The following is a 16,350-nucleotide window of genomic DNA, read 5'->3' on the forward strand; positions in this document are numbered from 1 at the left end:
TCCCCCACCCTTTTTTGAACTGTGAGCTGCCCTGAGTCCCCCCAGGGAAAAGGGCGGCATACAAATAAAGGGAAAATGAAATGAAAAATAAAATAAAATAAAACTTTTGGGTCTGTAACCATTAACCGGGTGAAAGGGTATGTCAGAGGGTAAAGGTTTTTGAACCTAAATACCTCAAGTGGGCTAACTTACAGAATGTACCCACAATCTATGGACCTATGACTCCTGTGGAATTGAAATTTGGAAAATTTAAAAAAAAATTGATGACGTAAAATGATCGGGAAACATCTTATGACATAATATCTGGTTTCCCCCCCCAAAATAAGACCTCCCTGGATAATAAGCCCTTTTGAGCACATGCGCTAAAATAAGCCCTCCCCCGAAAATATTGTAACACAGCAGCAGCCATGAGGTGGCCACGCTCACCGCCTCCTGCACCTCAAAAATAATAAGACCTCCCCGAAAATAAGGCCAAGTGCTTATTTCGGGGGTCAAAAGAAAATAAGACAGGGTCTTATTTTCAGGGAAACACACTAGAAAGTGCCATAAAGCATCTCCCGAAGGCAGCATCTGATGATGGTTTTATACAACCTCACATGGGCTACTTTCAAGGCAGATATATTTAGAACATAACTAATAAGAGTTGAAAGGGACCTTGGAGGTCTTCTAGTCCAACCCTCTGCTCAAGCAGGGGACCCTATGCTATTTTAGACAAATGGTTGTCTCATCTGTTTATGGAGATTCTCAGCTATCCAGGACATGGTTGTCCCAACGGTGCTTTTTCAAAAGGCAATTGGACTTTCTGGTTTTTCTTTGAAGATGTTTCGCTTCTCGCCCAAGAAGATTCTTCAGCTCTGACTGGATGGTCAGAATCCTTCCATTCCCCACCATCCAGTCAGAGCTGAAGAAGTTTCTTGGACGAGAAGTGAAACATCTTCGAAGAAAAACCAGAAAGTCCAGTTCCCTCTTGAAAAAGCACCTCTGGGGTTGCTTTGTCTTTTTGAAAGCCTCTAGTGAGGGAGCACCCACATCTTCTGAAGACAAGCATTGGTTGAGATTGCTCTCACCATTTGGAATTTTCTCCTTAGTTCTAGGTTGCTTCTCTCCTTGGCTAGTTTCCATCCATTTCTTATCTTGCCTTTTGGGTGCTTTGGAAAATTCCAGAGTTTTTTTAAGAACTCTTCAAGTATGTTACAAGCTCTGCCATTGTTGAACGAATTGAGGGATCTGGTAAGGAAATCTCTCTGAAATGACAACCCATGAGATCATGGGTTGTTAGTCCGATATAAAAAGTGAGCCTGATTCCGTCCCTGTCAATTTTATAGAAGTCCCTTATAATGTGCCTTTAGGCCTGCTGACTCCACGGGACCGATGATATATTGAGGTGGCTCCATTGCTGTTGACATCTGTTGTTCTCTCTCAGCCTTTTTGTTTTCTAAAATCATTTTTAATAATCATAATTGTTTTTATATATTGGTTTTTAGTCTGCCTGTACACCGCCCAGTCACTTGTCCATATACATTTGATGAGAAAAGAAATTAGACATCCTTGGTGCACCACGGATTTTGGCTGAAATGCATCATCTCAGCGCAAGAAATTTGCTTTTTAAATAATCACTATATTTTCAGGAGTGGGATTTGCATTATTCCTGGAGTTGAGAGGATTGGTCCAAAACCTGCCCAGCTGGCTTCAAGACCTAAAGTGGGAGTAAAACTCCTAAGTCTCCTGTCTTCTCGACCAGTGCCTTTCACTCCCCGCGAAACTGACTTTCATAGACTAGATTACAAAATCAAAACACATTCCAGGGATAGTAGCAGACTCTCTTCCATGCCATCTCCAAAAAACCCCACAGTCACATCCCCGGAGCTATTGTTCAAACTGCCCGAAGAGCTGCTGATTCTGTTCTACACAGGAATTATTGACTCTGTCATCTGCACCTCCATAACTGTCTGGTTTGGCTCTGTAATCCAACAAAACAGACACAGACTTCAAGGGATAATTAGAACTGCAGAAAAAACAATTGCTACCAACCTGCCTTCTGTTGAGGACCTGTGCATACTGCACGAGTCAAAAAGAGGGCTGTGAAAATTACAGACCCCTCACATCCTGGACATAAATGGTTTCAACTCCCAGCCTCAAAACAACAGCTAAAGAGCACTGCACTCCAAGACAACTAGACACAAGGAATTTCCCCCTGAATGCCATCACATGCTAAACAAATAACTCCCAGAACACTGTCAAATTATGTACTAAGACAGTATTACTATTCTTCTTCTCTTCCTTACTAGTAGCAATAGCAGTTAGACTTATAGCAATAGCAGTTAGACTTATATACCGCTTCATAGGGCTTTCAGCCCTCTCTAAGCGGTTTACAGAGTCAGCATATCGCCCCCAACAACAATCCGGGTCCTCATTTTACCCACCTCGGAAGGATGGAAGACTGAGTCAACCTTGAGCCGGTGAGATTTGAACCGCTGAACTGCAGATAACATTCAGCTGAAGTGGCCTGCAGTACTGCACCCTAACCACTGCGCCACCTCGGCTCTTCTAGTATCTATCTCTTCCCACTTATGGCTATAATCATGTTGCTTGTATCTTTCAATTTATATCGTTTCTATTTCTTTCCTTGTATGATAGCTTATTAGTAACCTTGACTATCACTAAGTGTTGTATCTTTTTATTCTTGATGAATTTATTTTCTCCTTATGTGCACTGAGAGCATATGCACCAAAGACAAATTCCTTGTGTGTCCAATCCCACTTGGCCAATAAAGAATTCTATTCTATTCTATTCTGAATTGAGACCATCTCAAAGGTGTTTCAGAGGGTTCCACTCATACGATCCAACTACCCTGTTATCGCTCCCTCTTCTTCTTCTTGTGCCATATCCATCATCGGATGTTGGCGATCATGTTGGCCATCCTATTTTTGTCAACAGCCGCATGAAACAATGCTGCTGAGTTTTGCCCAAACCAGTCCCTTAGGTTTTGAAGCCATGACGTTCTTCTTCTGCCTGGACCTCATTTGCCTTCAATTCTTCCCTGGAGGATTAAGTGAAGGATGCCGTATTTTTCTGGGTGTGGCATCACATGTCCAAAATATTCAAACATTAGCTTTTCAATGGTTTTGATGATTTCCTTTGGCTTCCCCAGGCAGCATTTCACCTCATTTCTGATGTTGTCAACCAGTGGTGGGTTGCTAATCCCGTTCCAACCGGTTTGGTTGGAACGGGGCCGGCGGTGTCCTCGTGCACGCGTGCAGTTCACGCATGCGTCTTAGCGCCTGCGCAATGCTCCAGCTGCTCGTGGAGACTCACACAGGCACTGTATATGCCATCCAGCTGCTTGTGGAGAATTGTGCAGGTGCTGTATGTGCGATGCGCCTGCGTGGAAGCGCAGAAGCCTTCAAAGACCGGTAAGGAGTGTGGGCGGGCAGGTGGGCCCTTCGCAGTTCCCAGAAGTTACTTACTTCCAGGTTCGCCGACCAACCGGTTCGCGGGGACTGCCGCGAACCGGTTGAAACCCACCCCTATTGTCAACCCAGCTGATACGTAACAGCCGCCGGTAAATCCACATTTCAAATGCTTCTCGTCTCTTCAAGAGGCTCTCTGTCAAGAGTCCAGCTCTCTACTCCATAGAGGATAGAAAAGATGTAACATCGGAATCACTCCCTCAGCCTGTGGCAAATGATCAAAGATTTTAGTCCAAGGGCTTATTTCAAAAATGCCTTCTGTTGCACCGGAGAAGAAAACGGAGCTCTTTTGCAAGTAAAGCCCGCTGCAATTAAAAAAAGAAGGAAACAGGGACCAAAAAAAAAAAAAGGCACGTCACAGCTGCTTCCCAGAGCCCAGGACTATCAGATGTGGAGGCCAGCAAAAAAAGCCTGATGCTCGGGTGTGATTAACCACCTGTTAAATGGCTTTCCGGCTGCTGGTTGAGGAACAAATGGGGATAAGGCGGTGTCAAACTGTTGCCTTGCTTGCCAGGGTGATAAACGTCACCCCCCACGTTGAGAGGGAGGGTTTGAAAAGGGCCAGTGGGGCAGAAGCGAAGAGGAATCTGTTTGGCATCACCCACAGAGGGGCAGCTCAGGAAGGAGCAGGAGCGAGGAGGGTGTAAGATGACGCCGCTCAGAAGACAGGCAAAGGAGCCGTTGGGGTTGGGATGAATTTTGCCACATGTTGGGCTCTCTTGGAATAAACAGCCAGACTCCACATCGGAAATAGGAACCCTTTTTGCCGATGGTGCCGACAGCTGACAAATCTTTTGTTAACTGTTGCATTTTTGTAGTATGTAATTTATAGGGTTTTATCGTTGTAATGTTGTGCCCAGAGTTATCCTGCGCTAAGATGGGCGGCCAATAAATGGTGGATGTATTGGTGATGGATGTATGGCTGAATGGAGGAAATGAAGGAAGGAAGGAAAGGAGGGAGAGAGAGAGAGAATGGAAGGAAGGAAGGAAAAGAGGAAAGGGGGGGAAGAGAGAGAGAATGGAAGAAAGGAAAGGAGAAAGGGAGGGAGAGAGAATGGAAGGAAGGAAAAGAGGAAGGGAGGGAGAGAGAATGGAAGGAAGGGAAGAAAAAAAGGAGAGAATGGAAGGAAAAGAAGGAAGAAAAAGGAAGGAAGAAAAAGGAAGGAAGAAGAAAGAAAGAAAGAAAGAAAGAAAGAAAGAAAGAAAGAAAGAAAGAAAGAGAGCCAAAGCAAAGAATGGGGCTATCTGGAAGCGGCATAGCCACTCCTTCTCCTGCCATCCTTCATTTCTCCCTTCCTGCCCATTGGACGGGCAGACGCAGGACCCAAAATCTGTCTCAAGGTCTGACTTGATCCCTTGAAGAGGGCTTGTAAGCAAGCCCCAGCTTGCATATTCCCACGTGTTGCACATCTCAACCCGTAGTCACTGACAAACCCAGCCATCAGTTTTCCCACCGGCTGATGTGCTTACTTCCTCCTAACCATGGACTCGTGGAAGAAGAAACCGAGATTTGTCTCGGCTGATGTGATCCACCGAATCAAAGCAAAGCATTGGATTTCTAGGAGCGGCGAGGGTCCCCCCCCCCTCCATGCAGGTGGGACCCAACCAGGACCTCAAGGTGAGAAGAAAGAGCTTTATTTCTTTTTTTCCTCCAAAAAGTCATTTATTGAACTCATCTTTAAACATTATTCAAAAATGAAAGAGTTAAGATTCTAGATAAAAACGGAAAGAAAAAAAAATGATGTGGTGTGAACACAACCTCCCCTCCGACTAAAAAGGAACTGTCTGATCCGTAAACATGCTCCACCACACTGAGTAACAATGCCGCCCCCCCCCCCGTGCCCCAGAAGGGGAAGGGGGCCTTCACAATCTTCCCCACCCACAGCACAGGAGGGAGGGGGGCGTCGGTTTGGCATCTTTCACTACGGCTGCCGTGGTTCTACGGCCCCGCCCACCCTTCTATCTTTCCCTGCCAGGCACGGACTCCTGCAAAATCCCAGGAGACCCCCCCCCTCTCCCCACGTCCCGCTCTCCGAAGGCTTGGGAAGGGGGGGGGTGTCTCTGAGCTCTGAAACGGGAGGAAGGTGGGATTCGCGCTTCTGCTCGCACAAGTGCAAAAAGAGACTTGCGAGGAAAGGAAGTGTACGGTATTTTTGAACTGTAGGGGGACTAACTGGCCCGGGCTAGGATGTATCCCATCCGGCTTGGCGCAGAGACGTTTTTGTCAGCAAAGAGCTCTGGGAGGAGGAGGAGGAGAAGGGCCAAAGGGAGAAAAGTAAAAAAGCAGCCGCCCTTGCTTGGTGAGCTCCGGACGGGCTCCGTGAAGCGAGAGTGGTCAGGCCATGTTGTGTGTGACCAGGCCTTGCAGCATGATCATCAGGCGCCGGGCGGGCTTGCTCAAGTTGTTGTGAGGCTCCACCTGCAGGAACTGGAAGAGTTTCTGGCGCACCTGGTTCATCACAGAGCCCATGTGGTCACGGGTGATGGGGTCGCTGTGGTCGAGGTGCATCACCGCCTCCTCCAGGTAGCTGCGGAGAGTGGGAGGGGTGGAAGGAGAGAAGACAGCCCAGATTAACCAGGTCATTTCTGGCTACAATATGGTCAAGGAAAGCCTGAGATCAGCGGTGAAATGCAGCCGGTTCTATCTGGTTTGGGCAAAATGCTAGCGGTGGGAGGCTCCGCCCACCCACCCGGATGTCATCACATCCCGTTTTTGACGCTTTACGCATGCGCTGACAGCTTGCGTACCGGCAGATATGGCCCCGTGAGCCACCTGTGGCAGGCGTGCTATAGGTTCGCCATCATGGGGGTATAGATTTCTGTAAAGGTAAAGGTTCCCCTCACACATATGTGTTAGCCGTTCTCGACATTTGGGGGTTGTGCTCATCTTCGTTTCAAAGCCGAAGAGCCAGTGCTGTCCGAAGACGTCTCCGTGGTCACCTGGCCGGCATGACTAAACACCAAAGGCGCACGGAACGCTGGAACCTTCCCACCAAAGGTGGTTCCTATTTTTCTACTTGCATTTTTACATGCTTTCGAATTGCTAGGTTGGCAGAAGCTGGGACAAGTAATGGGAGCTCACTCCGCTATGCCGTGCTAGAGATTCGAACTGCCAAGCTGCCGACCTTTCTGACTGACAAGCTCAGCATCTTAGTCACTGAGCCACTGTGTCCCTATATACCTTTCTGTACATATCTCCAAATTTTACTCACTTGAGTTTGAGCTCTGTCCGGGAGCCTAAATCTGAAGAGAGCTGCTGAATGAGAGACAGAAGGACTGGCTGAGACAGAGGACAAGGGTCCTGTCCAAACACTTGCTGAGGATCAACTGTCTCACAGACATAGAGGACCAGATTCAAATCAGCCGCAGTGAGGGCCTGCAAGGGTGAAAAGAGGCATACAGGACATCCAGAGGAATGCTGGGGACATTTCCGATATAAAACAGGAAAAGAAAGGAAGCTCTCGGGTGATCATTTCCCCGAATTGCAATTCCACCCACGCTCCATGATTTGAAAGCTCACATTTCTACTCTCAAAGGGCTGGTGGCATTCCTATCCCAAACAGCATGACCAGGATGGAATTCTTAAAACACCCAGATGTTCCAGCCATGAGAAGGCAAAAGAATGCTAAAGAGTTATCAAACTGTTTTGACTGACCCCGAATGCAAAAGGAGTCTGTTGCCCCAATGTGGCACCTTCACATAGATGGATATATCGGATACTAAAACATTCATGCTTATACAATGAATTATACATTATTCTGTAGGTGTGGCAGGGGTGAAATGCTACCGGTTTGGATCGGTTCGCTTGAACCAGTAGTAAAAAAAATGCTACTGGTTTGGTTGAACTGGTATTTCCGATGATCAGCTGTGATACATGATTTATATTAGCTGGAATCTGCGGATTTCCTGCTTTCCAGCTAATATAAATCATATGGCACACCGGATCTCCCCCCCCCCCCTTGCTGTTCTACTTATTGTATTTTTTGGAGTAGACGCACTTTTTCCCTCAAAAAAGAGGCTTCTTATACACCAAATACAGTATTTTTGGCTTCCTGAAACCCCGCCCCCTTCACCAAAATGGCCGTGCATAGCCTTTAGGAAGCTTCCAGAGTGCTCCTGGGTGCTGGGGAGGGCAGAAATGAGCAGGCTGTTTTTTGCTAGTTTTTGCCTCCCCCCAGCCCCCAGAAGCACTCTATAAGCCTCCTAAAGGCTATGCATGCCCTTTTGTTTGGACAAAAAACGGGCACAGTTTTGCGAAAAATGGGCCATTTTGGAGAGGTCTGCAGAGTGCAAAAACTTTTTTTTTTTAATTTGCCTTTTCAAAATCTTGGTGCGTCTTATGCTCCGAAAAATACGGTACCTTTGCAAGCTCACTCGGTAGCAGCCCTGCCCACCCGCCTGGACGTCACCACGTCCTGTTTTTGATGCTCTGCGCATGCGCAGTAGGTCCTGTGCATGCGCAAAGGTGGCGCGTGCAAACGAGCGCACGTTTGCGCTAACATTTGCAAACTGGTAGCGAAGGCAAGATGATTTCACCCCTGATGTGTGGGTACTGTATTTGTACCCGCACGCACACAGCCAAACACACACAAACTCGATAGCATACAAACACCTGCAACCTTACAGCTGGAACAGGCAACATATAATCTTCCAGATGTTGCCAAACCCCCACCCCTAGCTGCAACCCTTATTGAGGGATGCTGGGAGCTGCAGTTCAGCGGCCCTGAAGTTCCATATTCCTGCCTTGGAGAGAGGCTCCTGAAAGGACACCAGGAGATGCAACACACTTTCTTGCTTTTGAAAAAAACCCTCAATGGCTTTTTCTATAGTAAGCCCGGCAACTGGTCCCCGGAAGGCCCTGCAGGAAGACCCTTCTGTGGGTAGTTGGAGAGCCTACCTGGCCTTCGAGTCAAGAAGGATGCATACCTGTTGGAAGGCTTGGTTCAGGTGTCCCTGCTGCAAAAGCTGCAGCATGTGAGCCTGCTGGGACTGGAAGTCTAGGTGGGTGGCAGGGATGGGCGTGCCTGCAGCCGAGCGCATGGCCTGCATGATGCTGGAGGTGACAGCAGCCTGCTGCTCCTTCATGGCCGTGCTCACTTCCCCCTTGATGACTCGCTGCACCTGAGTCAAGATGGACTCTTGCATGCTGGGCAAGAGGGGGGGGGAAAGAGAAGAAAAGAGGTCTCAAAGATGCTATAGGACAAGAGGTGCATAACACACGGGACAAAACACGGTTTTTTTAGCACTCAACGCTTCTTCTTGGGTATGAGTCATGGTGGCACAGTGATTAGAGTGGTTAGGCTACTTTTGCTGCCTGGCGGCTGCCTGCAATTTAACAGATTAAAACTCACCAGACTCAAAGTTGACTCAGCTTTCCATCCTTCCGGGTCAAATGAAATCCCTCAATTGTTGGAGGCAACATGTTGGCTCTGTAAACCACTTAGAAAGGACTGTGAACCAACCTGCCTTCCATTGAGGACTTGTTTACTACGTGAGTCAAAAAGAGGGCTATGAAAATATCTAGAGAGCCCTCACATCCTGGACATAAACTGTCTCAACTCCTACCTTCAAAATGGACCCAAAGGGCACTGCACACCAGAACAACTAGACACAAGGACAGTTTTTCCTCCAAACGCCATCACTCTGCTAAACAAATAAATCCCTCACCACTGTCAAACTATTTACTATTAATCTTCTCATCGTTCCTATCACCCATCTCCTCCCACTTATGTCTGTAACTTTGTTGCTTGTATCCTTATGATTTATATTGATATTGTTTCCTGATTGCTTATTTGTACCCTACCACTATCATTAAGTGTTGTACCTTATGATTCTGGACCAATGTATCTTGTCTTCTAATGTACACTCAGAGCTTATGCACCAAGACAAATTCCTTGTGTGTCCAATCACACTTGGCCAATAAAGAATTCTATTCTGCTCTGCTCTACTCCATTCTAAAGTGGTATATAAGTCTAAGTGCTATTGCTATCTAACATGATGTAGAAAAACAAAATAACTGGCTCTAATCCATCCAAACCTTCTCTTTACGCCCCACCTTCTTAGCAAATGGCTTCATACTATCAATTTCATTGAAGGCTTTCCCAACCTGGAGCTCCTTAAATGTATCAGACTGAAATTAAAAAAAGAAAAAGCACCGGGTTTCACAAAAAGTGGCCCTTTCTCCTTTACGGGGCCTGAACAGGTCTAAGGGACAGTCTCTGAAATTCTAGGGAGATTTTTTTTTTATTTAAAAAAAATGGATCACAGGTCATTGTTTTTCATACAAGCTCCTCCCTGCTCTGAGCACAAAAACTTTTGGCCAGATGAGGGAAAGGTTCAATGTCTAGATCAGTGGTAGTCAACCTGGTCCCTACCACCCACTAGTTGGCATTCCAGCTTTCATGGTGGGCCGTAGGGGTTTGCTGTAACTCTGCTTTATAAATGTTATAAAGTAAAGTTACTTCCCTACTTTATAAATCACTATTACTGTGGAACCGGTGGGCGGTTAGAAGATTTTACTACTAACAGAGATACAAAAGTGGGCGGTAGGTATAAAAAGGTTGACTACCCCTGGTCTAGATGGAGGGAAGCTTCCAGTGCTGAGAAACCTGGCTAATGTGAAGAAATGGTAACCCTCAAACGTATCAGGACAGAAAAGACACAGGTCCAGAATTCTCATAATTTACATACGAAGGCTCTAATTGAGTCAGTTGTTATCCAACACCTTCTTAAAAACGTCCAGTGTTGGAGCATCCACAACTTCTGGAGACAAGTTGTTCCACTGATTAACTGCCCTAACTGTCAGGAAATTTCTCCTAAGTTGCTTCTGTCCTTGATTAGTTTGCACCCACTGCTTCTTGTTGTCAGGCCTGCAGTCATATTCCTTTTAGGATCTTTGGCCTGCCACTCTCCCTCTCTTTCTTTACTATGCCAAAATTAGTTTCATTAGTGGGGAATAAGGAGTAGAATGTGTCGGTTTTCAAAATAAAAAATAAAAAAATAAAATTTCTAGAAATCAAGGTCATCTTTTGTCTCTGCACCTGACCGGAACTAGATGGGTGGAAATGCCAGCGTGGCAGTGGAAGATTGGACCATGTGATGGACTTGTGGGTGTGGGGAAAGATCATGAACTTTCAACTGGGTGGAAAACCCAGGAAGCTTTCAGATTCGGGTTTCCCACAGATGTACCAACATGTCTCTCTTATTAAATTGGAGCTTTGATGAAAGCTATGCCTTGAATTCTGATTTAATTCTGGGTGATATCTGGAACGCTGTCATTTGTCCTGCCTTCAGATGCTTTGGAGAATAGCTTGACTTCTTTGTGGCAGCCCCTGAGATATTGGAACACTGCTATCATGTCTCCCCTAGTCCTTCTTTTCATCAAACAAGACATACCCAGTTTCTGTAACCGTTCTTCATGTGTTTTAGTCTCCAGTCCCCTAACCATCTTTGTTGCTCTTCCCTGCACTTTTTCTAGAGCAGAGCTCTTCAAACTTGGCAACTTTAAGACTTGTGGATGTCAACTCTCAGAGCTGGCTGGAGAATTCTGGGAGTTGAAGTCCACAAGTCTTAAAGTTGCCAAGTTTGGGGACCCCTGTTCTAGAGTCTCCACATCTTGTTTACATCATGGCGACCAAAACTGGATGCAGTATTCCAAGTGTGGCCTTACCAAGGCCTTATAAAGTGATATTAACACTTGACGTGATCGTGATTCTATCCCTCTGTTTATGCAGCCTAGAACCGTGTTGGCTTTTTGGGTGGCTGCTACACACTGAATCTTGTCTATGGTTTACCAAAGGGACTCACGACCCTTAGTCTGACTTTGTGGAAGTGCACCATGGCCACTGCCACAGTAGGTGATAATCAACTCCTCCTGCAGGGGGCGCCCACCTAGGTTCCCAGACACTCACTTGCCCACAATGACGTGAAGCTGATGCTGGATCTCAGAATGCACACTGGCTGTAACGGCGGATGTCATTTGGTCAGTTGCACTTTGGAAGGAGTTGACCATCTGCCGGAGTTGGCCCACGAGAGAGTCACGGGCTTCTTGTTCTCGCGCCTTCTTCGTCTTCAACTGAGCTTCCAACTGCAGAATATCTATGGAAGAGGATTCATCAAATGTCCACTGGGGAGACTGAAGCCAATTTTTTCATGCCCCTCATTTCCCAGCGCTGCTTCTCATCGTCTTGGCTTACAATCCCTGGTATCCTTCGATTACAACCGGTTGCTTTTCAACCATTCGAAGTTTACAACCGCTTTGGGAAGTAAACTTGCAACCCGTTCTCAGAAGTGGATTTGGACTTATGACCATGTGGTTCCCTTGACGACCCCTGCCACTTTTGTAATGATGGTCGTAAAAATCATGGTAAAACTGAGTCTGATCACGTGGTGTTACAACCCCAAGGACTTAAAAACCGGGGTGGCAAACTCAAGGCCCGTGGGCTGAATCCGAATCCTCATGTGGCCCCCCCGAGCCCTGTTTCTACTTGAGGGGTTGCAGGAGGCCGTCGCAGCCCCCCGAGCTCCGTTTTTGCCGGCAGAGCGCTTGGCCCACCACAGGCGCCCCTGACACTAGTCGAGATGGCCACGCCCACCCAGCCCTCAAGGTCAAACACAACCCTGATACGGCTCAATGAAAGTGAGTTTGACACCCCTGACTTAGGACCAAGAAGCATCAATACGGTTGTAAGTTGCGGGCTACTTGTAATGCGTCTTATGTCTCCAGCCTCACCCAACCATAGCGCCGTTTTTCAAGCTCTATCTGAAGGCCTCGGAAATTCATGAATTGACATGAACCTCACCAAATGTCTTGCCTGGATTTCTGCTGTGGATTTTCTGTTCACACCAAAAAAAGTGGAATCAAGAGAGTTCTGGAGACATTGGCCAAAGTACTGGCAATCTCCTTTGGATGAAGGTTTCACCTGAAAAGTCTGAGATCAGGATCAGTCCAGAGAAACCGAGCAGTGGAACCTACCGTATTTTTCGGAGTATAAGACGCACCTTTTCCCCCTCAAAAAACAGGCTGAAAATCTGGGTGTGTGTTATACACTGAATACAACATTTTTGTGCTTCCTGAAACTCTGCCCCCTTCACCAAAATAGCCATGCAGAGCCTCTAGGAAGCTCCCATAGTGCTCCTGGGGAGGGCAGAAATGAGTGACAAACGGGCCATTTTGTGCCCCCCCCAGCCTTCCTAAGTTTTTTTTGGGGGGGGGGGTTGCAGAGTGCAAAAACTTTTTTTAAAAAAAATTTCCTCTTCAAAACCTTGCTGCGTCTTATACTCCGGTGCGTCTTATACACTGAAAAAAACGGTATTCAAAATCTCACTGGAAACCTGTTCAAGAACAATTCATGGCTTTTGAGTCTAGCTCAACAAGATTAACTGTGATGTTTAAAGCCAACCCAAAGAACAACCCAAAAAACCCTGTGAAGCTTTCTAAAGAATCTCATGGAAATTATTCCAAATGGAAGAAGAGAATTTCCATCCTCGTGGAACCCATCATGGGAAGGTCTTCAATAATGGCCAGTTGGATACTTCCATCAGCAGAATTAACTGAGAGACATATGCAGGGGGTGGGATCCAGCCAGTTTGCACCGGCTCGGGCAAACCGGAAGTTAATTTTGCATCCGGTTTGCCGAACCGGTTGTTGCCAGGACTGGCTGGCCCTGCCCACCCTCCCAGGAGTCTCCACACGGCCAGATAAGTACAGGGCCCGCACAGATGCTCTGGGAGGGCCTCCGGAGCCTTGGGAAGGGCAAAAAACTGGCCCACCAGAAGTACCAGACATCCTGTTTTCGGCCTCGGGAGCCCGGGGGAGGTCGTTTTCGCCCTCCTGGAGACTCGAGAAAAGCCTCTGGAGCCTGGGGAGGGCAAAAACACTCCCCCCACCATGGTGCTGGAGGCCGATTAGGCCATGCCCACCCAGCAACCAGGCAGAGAACCGGTTGCTAGCATTTTTCAATCCCACCCGTGACATACAGCCTCCCAATGCAGAAGTTCCACTCCCAGATCACACCCTGTCACCCCAAAAGCCGTTCAACTGACATTCGTTTCACCTGCTTTGATAAACCGTTGCTCCTATTTCCAGGGTTGGGAGCACACAGTTGGGAAACAGAAGGGCAATGAAAAACGACATACATTCTTGCGTGCCTTGCTTGAAGGTGTCGTTGATCTGCTGGAACATAGACTGGCAGCTCTTCTCAAAAGCAGGTAGAACTATACTTTGAAAGGCCTCTCGAAATGCTGTCTGCATGGGCACCTGTAAGGTATCGGTGGCTGCCCGGGCGATGGTGTCGGTAAGGTTCTGGAAAGCAAAGAGGCAGAAATCCTCCAGGATTAGCAAAATGATCTCCATGTCACAGAAGTTACTAAAGAAGTGCCCCCCCCCCCTTCTCTTTTTGGCTGAAGCACTAACCCTGCTGCTGTCTGAAGGCTGTTTATGCTAGCAATAAGACTTATATACCGCTTCATAGCGCTTTCAGCCCTCTCTAAGCAGTTTACAGAGTCAGCATATGGCCCCCAACAACAATCCGGGTCCTCATTTTACCCACCTCGGAAGGATGGAAGGCTGAGTCAACCCTGAGCCGGTGAGATTTGAACAGCCGAACTGCAGTCAGCTGAAGTAGCCTGCAGTGCTGCATTTAACCACTGCGCCACCTTGGCTCGTGACTTACAATCATTTATTTAGCACTTGTCTGACATGACGACGGCATGGAAATAAGTGAATGATGACCGGGGCGGTATCCCTAGAGATACATGATCAAAATATGGGTGCTGGGCAATCAGCAGGTACTTACAATGGTTGTGGCATCCTGGGGTCATGTGATTGCCATCTGTAGCTATAGTAGCAGCAGATAGACTTATATACCACTTTACAGCCCTCTCTAAGCAGTTTACACAATCAGCCTCTTAACCCCAACAATCTGGGTCCTCATTTTACCGACCTCAGAAGGATGGAAGGCTGAGTCAACCTTGAGCCTGGTGAGATTCGAACTGCCAAATTGCAGGCAGTTGGCAGTCAGCAGAAGCCGCCTTCAGTACTGCACTCTAACCACTGTGCCACTGGGGCTCATTCTCTGTAACTTTCTCAGATGGCTTCTGACCAGTCAACAAGGAAAGTGGGATTGGCTTAACCATCGTGCCATTCACTTAACAACTGCAATGGTCGCAAAATTTGGTGCAACTCATTTAGGACCTGCTTTGCTTAGAAATGGAAATTCTTGTCCCAATTGTGATCGTAAGTCGAGGACTACCTGTAGCTTTAGGCTGAGTAGAAGAGCCAGCACAGATTGTGCTCATATGTGCTCCAAAACGGGTGTCAGTCATTGCATAGAGAATTGGGAGAGAAAATTGTTCTTGGAAACTCCTCACCTTTGATTTCACCAGTTTGGCAATGTTCTCCTTCAGAGTTCCTTCGATGGCTGTTAGCTTATTTGCAATAGTGTTACTCAGCTGTCCAGTGATGGGATCCAAGCTCTTAGATACACCTGGTAAACAAAAAGAGGAGAGCGGATCCTTTATTTTGGGAATAGCCAGATAGGAAAGGCTGGCAATGAACCCTCTCTGAAAACGGAGGGAAGGCCACCCGTACAGCTCCAGATATTGGACAGCACTTTCCTGCATCCTTCATCTTGCTCTGGTTAGCTACAATTCACTGCAGTTTAACAATATCTGTTGTCCATCACAGCTATGAACTGTAAGCAATCATGTTCTTTTTCTCTTGGAGGGAAGGAAGGAAGAAACAGAGAGAAAGAGAAAGGAAAGGAAAGGAGAGAGAGAGAAAGGAAGGAAGGAAGGAAGATAAAGAGGAAGGGGAAGAGAGGGAGAGAAAGAGAAAGGAAGGGAGAGAGAGAGAAAGGAAGGAAGGGAAGGAGAGAGAAAGAGAAAGGAAGGGAGAGAGAGAGAAAGGAAGGAAGGAAAGGAAGGAGAGAGAAAGAGAAAGGAAGGGAGAGAGATAAAGAGGAAGGGGAAGAGAGGGAGAGAAAGAGAAAGGAAGGGAGAGAGATAAAGAGGAAGGGGAAGAGAGGGAGAAAAAGAGAAAGGAAGAGAGAGAAAAAGAGAAAGAGAGAGAGAAAGGAAGGAAAGGAAGGGGAGAGAAAGAGAAAGGAAGGGAGAAAGATAAAGAGGAAGGGGAAGAGAGGGCGAGAAAGAGAAAAGAAGGGAGAGAAAAAGAGAAAGGAAGGGAGAGAGAGAAAGAGAAAGGAAGGAAGGGAGAGAGAGGGGGGAGGAAGGAAGGGTTAATGGGTGCTATCAAGGAGAATGAGAAATGCTTCTCATGGGAAGTCCCTGGAATCAAGATCATGCCCTCCAACTAGCCTCCATCTTTTTTCCCGGAGAGTCTAACTCTGCATCCAGAGCCTTGAGAGAAATTAGCCTAAGGGTGACAGGACTTCCATTTCAACTTGTTCTCCCTGCAGGATGCTTTGCAAGCAACTCATCATCCCCTGTGCAAGAACTTACACGGGGGAACTGTCTTTTTCATCTCCTCGCGGATGGTCCTCTCCAGCCGATTGCAGGCAGCCGTAGAGAGGGACTGGGAGAGCTGCTGGGACAGGTGCTCTTGCAGCTGCCCACTGCGCTGCTGTCCTTCGGCCAGAGCCTGGTCCAGCCTCCGCTCTGAAACAATGAGTTAAGGAACATGGAAAAGAAAAGGGGTGCACAGACTAGAGATCCCAAAGATAGCACTAGCTGAAGCACTTAAGACTTATATACCGCTTCATAATGCTCTACAGCCCTCTCTAAGCGGTTTACAGTCAGCCTATTGCCCCCAACAATCTGGGTCCTCGTTTTACTGACCTCGGAAGGATGGAAGGCTGCGTCAACCTTAAGCAGGTCAGGATCGAACTGGATCAAATTAGCCTGCAGTGCTACATTCTAACCA

At 47.2% G+C, this 16,350-nt stretch overlaps 1 protein-coding gene across 1 annotated transcript in view; it reads right to left on the reverse strand.

The window, feature by feature from the left end:
* Positions 1 to 5,089: 5,089 nt before the first annotated feature.
* The window catches only part of EDC4 (enhancer of mRNA decapping 4), a 55,666-nt gene continuing 44,405 nt past the window's right edge, over positions 5,090 to 16,350 (reverse strand). The window contains exons 23-29 of the mRNA XM_032230553.1: positions 15,930 to 16,085; positions 14,841 to 14,956; positions 13,608 to 13,773; positions 11,381 to 11,567; positions 8,397 to 8,616; positions 6,683 to 6,846; positions 5,090 to 5,998 (exon numbers count right to left, since the gene is read on the reverse strand). Coding sequence (XP_032086444.1) covers positions 5,806 to 5,998; positions 6,683 to 6,846; positions 8,397 to 8,616; positions 11,381 to 11,567; positions 13,608 to 13,773; positions 14,841 to 14,956; positions 15,930 to 16,085 — 1,202 coding nt within the window. The 3' untranslated portion in view covers positions 5,090 to 5,805. The remainder of the gene's footprint in view (positions 5,999 to 6,682; positions 6,847 to 8,396; positions 8,617 to 11,380; positions 11,568 to 13,607; positions 13,774 to 14,840; positions 14,957 to 15,929; positions 16,086 to 16,350) is intronic.

Source organism: Thamnophis elegans, chromosome 14 (genome assembly GCF_009769535.1).
Source record: "Thamnophis elegans isolate rThaEle1 chromosome 14, rThaEle1.pri, whole genome shotgun sequence".
Classification (NCBI taxonomy): Eukaryota; Metazoa; Chordata; class Lepidosauria; order Squamata; family Colubridae; genus Thamnophis; species Thamnophis elegans.